At 39.3% G+C, this 14,294-nt stretch overlaps 2 protein-coding genes across 7 annotated transcripts in view; both read right to left on the bottom strand.

The window, feature by feature from the left end:
* unc5db (unc-5 netrin receptor Db) overlaps window positions 1-1,614 on the bottom strand; it is a 184,974-nt gene extending 183,360 nt beyond the window's left edge. Inside the window, exon 1 of the mRNA XM_018762538.2 lies at window positions 1,313-1,614. Coding sequence (XP_018618054.2) covers window positions 1,313-1,454 — 142 coding nt within the window. The 5' untranslated portion in view covers window positions 1,455-1,614. The remainder of the gene's footprint in view (window positions 1-1,312) is intronic.
* A 3,768-nt stretch (window positions 1,615-5,382) lies between these two features.
* Window positions 5,383-12,069, bottom strand: LOC114912033 (uncharacterized). 6 transcript variants are annotated; one of them, XM_029256644.1, is made up of 6 exons: window positions 10,892-12,069; window positions 10,684-10,718; window positions 6,765-7,849; window positions 6,321-6,476; window positions 6,113-6,214; window positions 5,383-5,886 (listed from the first exon to the last, which is right to left on the bottom strand). In XM_029256644.1, the coding sequence occupies exons 3-6, from the start codon at window positions 7,833-7,835 to the stop codon at window positions 5,593-5,595; spliced, it is 1,623 nt and encodes a 540-aa protein (XP_029112477.1). In that variant the 5' UTR covers window positions 7,836-7,849; window positions 10,684-10,718; window positions 10,892-12,069; the 3' UTR covers window positions 5,383-5,592. The 6 variants fall into 6 exon arrangements, with proteins under 6 accessions (XP_029112477.1, XP_029112480.1, XP_029112478.1 ...); XM_029256647.1 differs by having other exon boundaries at window positions 6,765-6,955; XM_029256645.1 differs by having other exon boundaries at window positions 10,684-10,958; window positions 11,782-12,069.
* Between the last annotated feature and the right edge of the window lie 2,225 nt (window positions 12,070-14,294).

Below are 14,294 nucleotides of genomic sequence, written 5' to 3'. Positions count from 1 at the left end.
TTGAGGCTCTGCGAACGTCCGGGGTCATATTGTAAATTGATGCGTTTTCATAAAATCTGGAAAAATTATAGAAATGTGTATCTTGTCAATCCTGAGTGTGTGTACATTCATTGGGGCACACACATTTTATGTTACAGTTAATATTTTACTGTATATAAATTCTGACAGATTTTATTTTGGATAGGTTCTTGGATCGTCAGTAATATTAAATCTCAGCAACATGTGACATGTCTGTTTGATTCCACTATAAAAAACGCTTCTCTCTCCAGCACATTCTAAGACATCCATATCATGGGGTTAATTAATATGTCGGAGAAAGAGGCGTTACAGAATGGCAGTTCGCACCAAAAGCAAAAGCAGAGTATTCACATGACTGTCTTTTCGGCGGCTCGCGAAACACCGATGGACCGGCTCAGGTCGCCACATGGCCATATGGAGACTACGCCGCGTCAGATACATACTGTCAGAGATCAGAGCGTACGGGTCCTGGACGTTTAAAATAATCCATATCGCTCGCTACAGCAGCACATACTTTTCAAGTAGTAGCCAGTCTTAACTAAAGCCATGATCATGATCGTCTTGTTTTTAAACCCCATGGCTTAGTTTTTATACGTGTCGCCTTTTTGGCCACGTTCGCTGTTCCGACGAAGGACCCCTCGCAACTCGCTCGCAACGCCAGCGTCCACATCTGGCAAAGGAACAGGAGCGCTTCTTTGCACGCGCCGCCTATCAGCGGCCGCGGCGCGTGCCTGTTGCGCGGCACGAGCGCGCGCGCACGCGCTTCCGCACTGCAAATTACTTGCAAAGTACCGTCGTGTCACACCGTTCCGTCTCGTGGGCAGTGCCAGCCCTTTACACCAAATGCTCAAAATATTTGAAACCCTCTCGGCCAGCTACTCAGGCTATACACACACAGTTTAACCTCAGGAAGAACGTCAAGCAAGAAAATGATCATCATTCCTAAAACAGATGCCACAACTCCGTAAACCTGTAGATCTGTACAAATCAATCAATGAAGTAAAGAGATGAGACGAGAAGAGCTGGGCGTCGTGCAGAGTAACCATTCATGTGCGCTACTTATACACCATGCGTAAAGGCGCACTGCAGCAACTTTGTGCTCGTGCCACGACAGTCTTTACTCCAGAACAGGCACGCGGCGATAAACTCATCGCTGTTTTGATCTGTCTGCGACAGCACAGCAGCGCGATCATGCTGAACACATACATAGTCATAGACACACGCGGCACAGAAGTGTAAGAAACAGAGAAATGCGCGTGAAGCACACACACGATCGAAGTGGCGGAGATCCTACCTTTAGTTGCGGCAGGTGTGGTGCGGAACACGAGAAAAAAGAGCGCGCCCAAACAAAAGTAACGTTCCTTCGCAAACGGTCCCGTCGCGGCTCTCCGCTCCATCTTCTGCGCATGAAACAGGGGAAATTTCCCCGCATTCATATCGCGCCGCTTGTCATTGCCGCCGAGCTCGGCAATAAGTGGCGAGTCAGGGGATGGAGGTGCAGTCTTTTGCGCATTATTGTGCTCGAGCTAGAAGTGAACCGACAGCACCGTCACATCGCGCAGCATCGCAGCTCTCCCGCCGAAGACGCCGGGCACTCTTCCCTCGCTCTAACTTGCATCGCTGACCCACTGCTGGACCACACCGGAGTGTAATGACATTCACAAGCACGAGGAGCCAATGGCGTGCGGCGGGGGGCGGGACCTCGCGCTTCGGGGTCCGAGGAGCTCCGCTGTTACACGCAGATGCGCTCCGAGTAACGGGTGGCGAGACGCTGCTTCACACTCAAACGGCCAGACCCCATGAGTCACTTCAAGGATGTGTCACGCAGAGAGAGAGGACGACCCCCGGAGTAAACCTGTCCCCTGGAGCATTTCGTACATTTTTTAATAATTCACACGCACGCGGATTTTATTCCCTGGTTTATCACTGAAACTGTGTTTTTTTTCTTGTACAGCGAGAGCTTCCGAAGTAAGCGTGGAAGTGTTACCCACTCCACTGTCCAGTGCACCACTGCCTGTTTTAATGGAAGCACTGCTAAATCAGATATTAAATTACCACTGAGAGCTACAGTGGAACGAACGGGTGCGGCTGATGCGCGCGACGCGGCTGATGCGCGCTACCGAAGTTGCTCTCGTGCGCAGAGCCGCCGGTGCCGAAGGATGCTCCAAATGTCGGCCTGCGGCCAGGGGCCATCTCCCATTCATTCCTAGAAATGGACAGCACATCTTTGTTTTCCGTGTCAGTTGCCACCGTTACGGTCTGTTGGTGTTAAACTGTTACAGCTTTTCTACGCAGCACCGACAGCTACATTCTGAGCATCGTTATTTACCACAGAGTAGGACATATCACTGCCACTTTTTACTGTCTGCGTACCTACGGTACCTTGTACTTTCTCAGAGTACACAGCCCTTAGTCCACATTATTAGGGTAAATTCTTAGGTTTTATCATCTCCGTTATAGGGTTTCTACAAGAAAACAAAAATCCAGTGCTGCAGCTGACCATTGTGAAAACCCAACAAATATCCTGTGTAGCATATTGCAAAGAAAGAATTACAAGTGTGCAAAGGGCAGACATGTCAATCTAATGTATAGCTTCGCTGAGTATTTTTTAATGTTTTCCTCCTTCTAATCACTGAAAAAATTGTAACTCCACTCATTTTAACTGTATAGCAAACATCTTAATTATATCCAGTAAAACAAACAAAGGCTCTTTAATGAATTTAGGATGCAGCAAGCATTCACAGTATCATCTAGCTTTCTGGCATTTCCCCCTATGTTTACTTCATTAAATGCGTATCTGATTGTCACATTCAGACTATCCCAAGTAGAAGAGTACATCTTCGTAATGATGCCTTTTCACCCCTTATCACTGCATATGAATATCAGTATTACCATAATTATGCTACATGTCCATTAATCTGCAGTGCTGTCAGTGTCTTGATCTGGCAATGGATGAAAGAAATCTCAGACTGTAATGCTGGAAACAACTGATTTTCCAGGTTGGTGGCTAGATGCCTCTGCTCAAACAAATGTAATAATACTTTCCTCTCAGAAGGAATAAGAAGAAGAAGAAGAAGAAGAAGAAGAAGAAGAAGAAATTCACTGATGCCTTTTCATAGGCTGTTATGGTGTTTAAGGCCTTAATGTTATTCAATGCAAATTCAACACTTTTTCAATACACACTCATTACTTTCTATCAACTCTGACAGCAAGTTCGTGATGGGGTTAAGTACTTGACAGCATCTTTCACGACACAGGCCAAAAAAGAGATACTATTTATGGTTTGAATGCCTTTTGTGCCTGGAGCAGTGTAACAGGCCATTGTCAGATTGCAGCTCTTGAAGTGTAGTAATTTCTGACAATACATATACATGTGACCCATTAGCTTTTCAACAAATGTATTCTATTCTGGCTGTTTTGAAATACTTGAATGACACTAAATCACTGCAATAAAGGCCTTGCCTGCAGTCTAAAACACAGCTAATGTTAGCTGTGCTCCACCAGCCTATCAGCTTCACTATAAAAGATAAGAGAAAACTGCTGTAGCGTCTCATCTTACCTGTGTCATGTCAAGTCAGCATACTTATTTTCACACACTGCCTTTGGAAACTGCATCTTTTATGTGGCTTACTTGCTTATTTATTTGTTTGTTTACTGAGTTGTTCGGATCACAACAATCCATCCATGTCCACATTTAAAGTCGCCTCCAAAATTCCAGCTGAAAAGTCAATGTCGCTGGCTCATCACAGCTTTTGAGTGGATCTTAATGCACATACCCCATGGAGATAAATACTAATTTCTTCAGGGGATGTGGAGCAAATCTATAAACAAACCAGCAGTAAGTGTACAATTGTCAAGATGCCTGAAGGCTTTGTCCATGGGTGGGATATCTGCAGGTTTCCACAGAGGAATGTAACAATTTGGGAAACACACGTGACACCACACTTATTGCAAATTTTACTTAAATAGCACAAAGGTTGTGCAACAATAACACATCACCGTGTCACTACATTATAGCGTTGCATTTGCAACGGCGCGTTTTTTTTCTAAACTGTCTAAATCTGTAGAAATACTGTAAGTGCCATATTTATTTGGATAATGGTGTGTTTGGCAGGGAATTTAAACATCAGCAGACTGAATCTTTATTATAGGAACAGATAAAATGAAGAAGGGCCTTGGCCACAGATGTATAAACTATAAACTTGTTTTTTATTTTAAAGGAAGAAATAATATAGCAATTTCCTTTTTCCTTTCCATATTAATTACATATGATGTGTACTGCAATTTCAAAGTAAAAAAAAATGCTGTGAACAAGACCAATGATCCAAACCAACATTAATCACTGAAATTACTGTGCATCAATTACCCTCATTATAAAGTTCAAATGTTCAGTATGCTATGCACACAGATTTTATGACTTTTGTCACTTTAATGATTGTCCATTATGCTGGGAGAAAGAGATGGGAACAAGAGGAGCAAAAAAAAAAAATGCTACTTAGGCTGAAATATATCCCCACAGTAGTGTTACAAAGTATTTCCACAGAAATGCATGTGAAGGTCTGTCACCACACTGAGTGAAAAGGCCGCCTGCCAATTAGGGTTGCTAAAGGCGATTGGCATTCACTGTAAAAAATGATATGTGGTTCTACAAAAAAAAATTTAGGCAAAAATATTACAGCAATAATTTTAAGTAAATGTCAACAGCATATATTATTTAGTGAAATCTACTTAATGAAATCAAGTGAATTTACCAAAATTATTTATGTCCACAAAGCAACAGCATCAAAAAAAAACTTGTTCATTCTACTAATTATTTTAAGTTATCTACCAAATAAATTTAGTAATATTACTTGGTTGCTTTTGATAGAGTTAGAACATTATTTTAACTTAAACTACGTAAATCAATTAAGCTTTGCTTTTCTTTTGTGTGACTTTTTAAATTACTGCATTGCACAATTGTATTAGATGAATTACATTTTAAATATGAAAACATTTCTCTTTTTTAATTCTGATTTGTACAGTTCCAAGAAATGTAAGAATTTAGGTAAAGTTAAAGCAGCAGTCCAATTCTCACAAACCAATAAAGAAATTCAATAAAACTTACAAAATATAAGAAAAAACTCACAGGCACATGTAGTTAAGTATTTATTTTGTAATATTTGTACAATGCTGTATTTGTATTGGACAGGTTTTGTATTCATCAAAAAAAAAATTTATGGCATATTCAAATACTAAAATACTAAAAATAATCATCAGATCTCAATCTGATATATAAAAGTCAAAACAAAAATGTACACATTTTCTAAACTTCTACAATTAAAAATTTGTACAAAACAGAAGTTACAAGTAACATAAATTGCCATATTACTGTCCCAAATTTCTACATAATTATACAGATCAACTGTACCTGAACTGAAAATTTGCCACACCTCATACTGTGGTCTGATGTTGCATCACTAAACAAATATGCATTTTTGTGGTGTAAATCTTAAAACATTTTAAAGAATGTAACTTGTATGTCAATGCTTGTTTTAACACTGTGTTCAGCCAAGTAAATTGTATTGCATGACTACATTAAGCAAGCTTATTCTTAAGAGACTGCATTTTGGGTGAAAACTTACAAGTGTCCAACTCTAAGATGAGCTTTTGAAATGCTTCAAATGTATACCTGAGCTGTTTAGGGTAGCTCAGATTTAGAGCATAAGTGAGGCCAAGAAGAACGGCACAAGCTTTAGCCACATTTCCTAAACCACTCACTACTTGGGCACCCTCCAAGACAATGCTGATGTCATCCTGCTCACCCCTCTTAAAGACAGAAATTTTCATTGTGTGGTGCATGAGATCTTGCTGAAAATCTGTTTCGGCGCACTACAGAAGACAAAGAACAGAACATGGGAATTCCCTTTATCAGTATAGACTTTGGAGATTCAATATATTTTTTTGAAAACTCAAAACACAAGAGATTTTTAAAAATATTGTGTTTAATCACTACTCAGTTTGTTTTACATGAGCACAAATACAAAATTCCAAACTCATAAAACCTGCAATTTTTTTTTTTGGTTAATTCTTAGTATTTTGTAAGATAGATACTTACATGGTATTCCTGGATGAGATCATCATCCTTTTCACCCAAGTAATGAACCAAGCAACGAATGACAACTTCTCTTGTCTGGTCAATAGTAACACCACCAGGGTTCTAAAATGTAGCAAAATGTACTATTGATTACCAGTGCCAACAATCTCTAAGATCTTGTTAAATATATCCAACCAAATCGATTAAAGATTACATTATTTTAAAATACCTGATGAATGGCAACCATTTTGTCCTGCAAAGTTTGTCCAAGTGCTCCTCCTTTGGCACAAAATATGCTCAACAGATTTGGGGTATACTGGTCCAACATCTGCATAAATTTTGGCTCTAAATCCAAAGTGGTAATTCTCCTGAATTCTTCATTTATCTGAAAGGAAATAACAAAACAAAAAATCAAAATGTAAACGATTTATACAAAAGTACTGCATTTATAGGGCACCTCACTATATTGTCTTTATGTAAGTTTATGGAATGTAATGTTATAAGCAATGCATAAACTTGCATGTCTTAACCAAAACATGAAATTACTGTTCATTCAATGTATAACTTGTCTACAGCAATAAATTAAATTTTCCATATGTTGTTTTTAGCAATACTTGAAATCACATATTAGAGAGGTGCTGTAAGGATAAAAGGTTGTCATTTAATGACTCACCTGCTGGGGGTTAAACAGTGCAGGCCATCTGTCTTTAAAATCCACAACTCTGGGGGACAGGTTGACAACTTCATGTCTTCTGAGCGTGAAAGTTTTTGCCATTTTTGCTTTGATCACCATGGTATTGTCCCTCTTTTTTACTTCACTAAGCAATTCCAACCTTTCTTGCTCCAAACTCTCTTCACTCTGACCTGTTGGGTATGGTGGCAGGTAATTCACTTCTGCTTTCCTCGGCTTTTTGACATTCTTTGCGGGTTTCCTGTTCTCAGGACTCTTACTTTTCAGCGTGTTACATGTAACTTCAGGACAACCAAACTTGCTGAGTCGCCTTCTGTAATCAGCCATTTTGTACTTAAGACTCATCTGCCAACCATAATATCCACTTAAGGAACCAGGTTCTTTTAGACATGGATATTTCCGAACAAGTGCTTCTGCCACACAGATAATCTGCATACCTGAAGGATATGCTGTATAAGCATAAATAGCCTGAGTCAGCCTTTCAGTTATATTTCTCTTTACATTTTGGACACTCATAAGAGTGCCATCTCTCATGTAGGCCTCCATTGCCTTTTCAAGCACGATCTGTACTTCTGGGGAGAAACATGGAATTGTAAATTCTTGAGGCCATGGTAGCCTGTCTGGGCTACTCTGTGGAGAAAGGATGAGTGTATCCTGAGAAGAAGAGGAAAGTGCATCATCTGACTGGGTTGTAGATACATCTGCCCCACTGTAACCTGACGAACTATGTATAAATGCAACGGCAGATGATTCCTCTTCAAACTGTAATGTACTGGTGCTAGGGATGGTATCATGTTGAGTACAGAATGTCAGCACCACAGGAGAAGGGAACACAACTTTGACTGTATCCTTGTGTTGAATCTGGTCAGTAGAAGTAAGTGTGAAAAAGTCATGAAAATCAGAGTCCATGTACTGTAGGCTAAACTCCTCGGTTATAACAAATGCTTCCTTTACAGCTAATTTCAATTCATCTACAGTATTTGGGATTCCTAAGGGAAGGACTAGCTTCCTGATTTGCTCCTTAATAAGAACTTTTAGTGCTGCAGGGTCCATGTTGTATCTTAGACCTAAGACAATAAAAGAAGTGATAGTCATTTATAAAAATAGCACAAAGCAAGAAATAACACAGACCTAAACCTGAATAGTTTGTGAGATCATACAACAATCTAAAATGTACAACCTATGTAACGCTTCAGAGTAACCAAACGATTTTTACCAACACAATAAGCTGCCAAAGGATAAGAATCACCAAGTGCTCCATGCTCAACAAGAAGAAAATGCCCAGATGACTCAAGGTGATATGATCTTAGATGCTCATTGTAATAAGCAATAAGAGTCTTGACAATGAAACTGAGACCTTTGTCCAAAACTATCTGAACGATCTCAACAAAGTCAGGTAGACCTCCAGTACAACCATAAGGCAATATCATGCCCACTTTGTATGTTGTTCCACAGTAAGATACAGCATTGGCCAACTGCACACTTGTTTGGTTTGGTGATAATTTTCTTATGGCCTCCTGTACCTCTGCATGTACCAATTCCATAGGCATTTTGTGCACCTTACTGACACACACTGAAGGTGTCACAGTGCTTGCATAGGAGTGGTAAGCCATCATCATTTGGTGCCTTGTAGTGAGTGACAGCAAAACATTTCTGAAGTTGGTAGTATGCCTCACTACACGTTTAAAGAAACTATGTTTTGATTCAAATCGCATTGTCCAAAATCCAACAAGTGGTCCAAAGGCTTCAATCATTTGAGGATAGTGCTCCAAGAAGTGGTGTTTTGGAAGCAGTCGTTCATTTGGAAACACACTTAAAAAGAGATGGCGATGTTCAGATATCTTTAAGTCAAGGAAAGCAATACTTTCTGCTGTGTGGACAGGTGACACGACAAGTTCAATGATGTCTTTTAAAATCATGAGAATGTGCCATGCTGGTTCATCCAAAGGTATCTTTGACCCAATAAAGAGTGGGAGAAGTCTGATTAGTGCCCAGTTCTCATGTGCATTTCCCCCTACGCTATGGCGAGTAGCAAAATTTTGGGGTATTGATTGAGGGCTGTTAGTTTTGTCAGTCCATTTGTAGGGGAAGTGTTTAATTGAGTCATTCAGTTCACTTAATGTGACGTATTTTTTCTTGATAAGAACAGAGAGGCACAGTGCTAGCTCTACTGGAATGATACCTTCAAATAAGTCATGAGCTATATCTGGAGGATAACCACAGGCAAAGTGAAAATGTGTCAGTTTCTCTGTCAGTGGACAAGCCTTTTTGACACCAAAACAATGGGTAAGTGTAGGATTTACCTTCATAGTCTCAACATGCTCAGCATATGCCTCTTTTGTCCTTTGTGGAAAAGCCCCTGATCTTACTTCTTTCTGCTGGAATTCACTACGACATCCTAAACAGAACCTACAGATGTAATCCCCAGTAAAACTTTCAACTAAACCACTGAGAGAATGGGCACCAAGGTTGTCTGCTACAACACAAAGTACAGTCCCTTTGATGGTTTTTCCAACACTAGCAATGAAAACTCCTTCCTGTTCTAAGACACAAATATCTTTCAAAAGTGGTTCCAAAACTGCATCATATCCAAACCTTCTTACATCATCACCTTTGCTAAGAATAGCCAAATGTATTGATGTCAGAGTAGATCGCAATTCAGGAGGCATATTGGCCAAAACCCAATATACTGCTGATATTTTGTGCTTTTTCTTAGAGGTTCCAAGTGGATTGCACACCTCAAACTCATCAACATAAATAATCAGAGAGACTTTTAGTTCATCCCCATCAAAGAACCTATTTTCCTTGAAATAGCTGCCATCTACAAAAGACTCAATATGGGATGGGTCACTTGAAACTTTATGTTTCAGCATGTCCAATTTCATACTTTTGCTGTTCAACACCTGCTGCAATGTCTCAAGAATAGGTACATAGTGATATTGCCTACTCTCAGCAGCATCTAGAACAAATTCTACTGGTTCAACAACTTCAAAATTGTCCTTAAAAAATTGTTTTCTCTTGAAGGCAGACCCAAGGGGACCACCTGCTTCTAATGCTCTTACAATAGGGTTGGACTTACAAAGTTCATTTACAAATTCAGTGACATTCTCTTCACTGAGGACACAATTATTCTTACTTAAACTTGATTCAACAATGTTTTTGAACAACTGGGAATGGGATGACAAACAAGACACAAAGCGGAGTTCTTCAACCAAGTCATCAATGCATCTGGAAGACACATTGTATATGCTCTCTAACTTCAACAGGAGCAAGGCTATTTTGTTCACAACTGTCTGTGATTCATCTTGCATTTGGTAATCCCCATCTATACATCTGTTCTCAGTGTCACTGTCCTGCAGCTTAGTATCAAATGAATGTGATTCAGTCTCCTTCATCACTAACACATCGGTCTTGAAATCTCTGTAAGAGTGAGGATTATGTTTTCTGCTTCTGTGTGTTACAAAAGTCCCATATCTATTTGTCTTAAAGTTACACCCTTGAAATACACATTCTATGGTTTCATGACTTCTAAGATGATGACCTAAATGTTGAAAATAGTCCTTCTCAGAACAATGTTGTGTGCTACAACTTTTACAATTTAAAGTAAGCACTTCTGGCACTTGATTGTCCTCATGTATATGGTATCTACTTAAATGTGTGTTAAGGGCACTCTGTGTTTTGAAAGAGCATGGACAACTGGAGTGTGGACACAGTACAAAATGGCCATGTGTAAATGAACCATGATGAAATCGATAGTGCTTCAAGACACCTCCTTTCGTGGAGGCTATCCACTGACAGATCTTGCACTGCCACACCATGATTGCAAACTACATCCTCATACACCCAACTACCCCTTAAATCTGAGCTTTAAATGTTAAATTGCAAGGGAATCTATGCTTACATGGCAGAACATCTATAGTGGTCTTCAATATATACCTGTAAAAAAGGGGGGGAAATAGTTTAAAATATAACAGCAAGTGGTAATCATCAGGGTTCAAGCACAAATTGCTCCCAAAGTGGCTGATTTGTCCAAAAATTCTTTGCCACTAGCACATTGAAGTGGGGTATCCCTTTAACGTGAACAGCTATAGAAACTAGTTTAGACTTACCTTAAAAAGAAGGAACAACAAAAGTCCGGCAAAAAGGTATTACGTCTACGTTGCACAAGCAATCCACCTGCAAATGAGTTTGTTGGAATTCACAATGGTTGACACCAATTACCTAGCTAAATAACGTATGAAAATGGAAATACCAAGTTAATACAATTATCAGCCATACTTCACTTGAAAACAGTGTGACTAAGATACATTTGACGAGAATTTTACTTTGAAGGTTAGATTGCTGTATAAAACGGATAGTTCTCTTAGCTACAGTAACAGCATATTAATTATTAATACCGAGTTTGGCGCCGTTTTCTAATGCAGCCAACAGTTGATTCATTCAATTCATTGTAATACAGGTATTACAGATGGCATGCTTCACTTGAAAAAACTAATGTGACTAACATACTGTGTACATATCACAAGCATTTTACTTTTAAAAGTTAGACTGCTTTCTAAACGGATACCACTTGGCTACACCGGAGACTTGGTTACATTCAGTTTTTGGCGCCGTTTTCGTTAACTGAACGGTTCAGCCAGCAGAAAAAAGACACGGAGAGAAGTAGATTCAGTCAAAATGCATTTGTTACCACAGGTATCAGAGATTCTTCACTTGAAAACGTTAATGTGACTACTATTTGTTAGTCTCATATAACTGAAGGTTTGATTGCTGTAAATTTGTAAACGGATAGCTCACTCAACTACTACAGTGAGTGCGACACACCAATTTGAATTTAATTCGAGTTTGGCGCCGTTGTTTCGTAATGCGGCCAGAAAAAAGACGGAGAGATTCGAAGTAGATTCTCAGTAAATGCATAAAACCAGTGAAAACTATGTCTGCCATAAATGTACCGATACAGTACAAGTGTTAAATTACAAACTATATACCTATAACTCACCTTATCAAGAACGAACTACTACCCGACAAATACTAACGCATGCGCAGGGAGAAAGCGAGCCAAAATTTCGATGACGTCGGCAAATTACAGGCTAAGGCTGAACTCCTCAAATAAAATGATTTAATCTCACACCTGTCTATTTTAAAAAACAAAAAGCTGCGCAAAAGCTCCTAAAAATAATCAATTCGATTATTTTCTGTAATTATTTCTGTGAAAATGAACCAATATTTTATGTAAAATATGAAATCTTGATTTAATAGATTAAATGTACTTATCATTTACTTGAAATTAATTTATATTTTTAATAAAATCTGCTTCACCACTGATTCATTTTTTACAGTGTTCTCAGTTTGAGACCGAGACCAGATTTTTTTACTTATTCATCCAATTATGTATGTTCCAAACTTATTTCTGTGTTCTGCTTATTTGTAACTTTTATTTATTCTCTGACATGGTCTCCTACTTTGCAATTTATACGGATGACTTCAATGACTTTTTTTTTTAAGCCAAATGTGATATAAGAAAAAATAACCCCAGCAAACTTTGAAACTGGAATGGATCCTATTTTAGGTAGTATTAAAACTACTTCAGAAACCACAAAAGTGTAGAAAAAAGTTTTTAGTTGTATAGATTATATAACGCTTCCTAGTTTGGAGTACTTATACTATGATGTTGCCCAGTTGTCACATTATATTTTATTACTTATTTTCTATTAAACTGCTTATTACCTAATGTCTTGGATAGGTTAGAAACAGATTTATAAATGTTTCCTAACAAAACATCATATAAACAAAAATAAAGGAATAATACGGCAATAATAAGTTCTGCTGAACGAACATGATTCAAAGTTGTGTTCTGTCGGTAGAACGTCCAAATGACACAGCCCTGATCAGAGCCCTGATCTCAGAACCTCGAGCAAAGATGAAGAAGAGGAATTGCGATGTAAAAAGATAATGAGCATGATGACTTTAAATCACAAATGAATAGTATGATGGAAAAAAATGCTAAGGCGTTTGGCCTTGCGCCTATGTTTCTGCTGCGACATTTCTGCAGATCTCAGTGTTGCTTTGTAAATCAAGAGGTCACTCGATTAAATTCCAGAGATATTTGTGGCTGTAGATTACACTAGGACATTTGAGTTTTTACAAGCCAGTTGTGTGAAGGTGGCATTGCTGAGGTCACAGTTTGTGTTTAACATGATGATAAGTATGAGTTACTATGAGTGAGTGTAAATGGCTTCCTTACTGCAGTAAATTAGATGTACCAGAACTGCATCCATTAATTTTGTTATTTTTTAAAACACACGATTGATAATGGTAGCTGATGGCCTTCATCCATGTCTTCTCCTTGAGCATCACTTCACTGATTCAGAAGAGCTACCCAGTTTATTTTTATATTCCTCCCAGTGCCATGACCTTCTGATGAGGTTTTCTACAGGGTTATGTTAAATAGACTTTGCCTTACCTTGGCTGAAAGCCACTTTGGCTCAAAATGCACCGAGAAACACTTGTAACGCACATTCCAGACATGTGTCAAAAATAAATGCGGACTCAATAACACACCGCAGCTCTTATCCCATTGAAAACAAATTTAAATTCTGGACACTGGATCTGTAATATAAAATACATTCATTAAGGCCAGTCTGGGACTTATAATGATGGCATGCTTTAAATAGGCCATTATGCTGTTGCGACGCTTGGGTGCAGTTTGGAATCCCATATCTAAATTATCATCAAAGACACCACCAGCAGTTCAAGATGTAGAGGAGATTCTCAGTGCACCATCCCTGAAGTGTTTTCACACATTTCCTTGAGTTCTGGCTTTGATGTCCTTGTTATCACGGTGTAATTGCTATCTAAGATCAGAAGATGCTCCTTTCCTTCAGAGCACACGAAGGGGAAGCAGCACGCTGGGTGCACATGGATCAGTTGGATCAATGCAGCCCTTTTTAAAGAACATTCCTGACTAGCTGCGAAACATCTTTCTCACTTGCACTCCGGCCAGGCTCGGAAAAGGTTATTGGGAAACACAGACACCAAAAGCAGCATAACCAGTGTGATATTTTACACGCATTTATTTAGCAGAAACTCTTCTCCAAAGTAACTTCCAATGTACTCTGTTTAGTGTTATCAGCTCACACACCTTATTCACTGCAGTGACTTACACTGCTAGATACACTACTTACACTGGGTCACTCATCCATACGGTAGTGGAACACACTCTCTCTGTGTCACTCACACACTATAGGGGGAACCTGAACAGCATGTCTTTGGACTGTGGAAGGAAACCAGAGCACCCAGAGGAAACCCAGGCAGACACAGGGAGAACGTGCAAACTCTGCATAGACTGAGCAGCGACTGAACTCATGTCCTCTCCCACCACCCAGGCACTGTGAGACAGCAGCACTTCTCACTGTGCCACAGTGGTGCTTGTAATTTTATCATTACTATGTTTACTGTTGTTGACTTACCTTACTGTAGTTAGCTAAGCAGGGGGAAATAGAGTTATCCAAG

The sequence above is a fragment of the Scleropages formosus genome, chromosome 12 (genome assembly GCF_900964775.1).
Source record: "Scleropages formosus chromosome 12, fSclFor1.1, whole genome shotgun sequence".
Taxonomy (NCBI): Eukaryota; Metazoa; Chordata; class Actinopteri; order Osteoglossiformes; family Osteoglossidae; genus Scleropages; species Scleropages formosus.
This window is presented reverse-complemented; position numbering and strand designations above follow the sequence as displayed.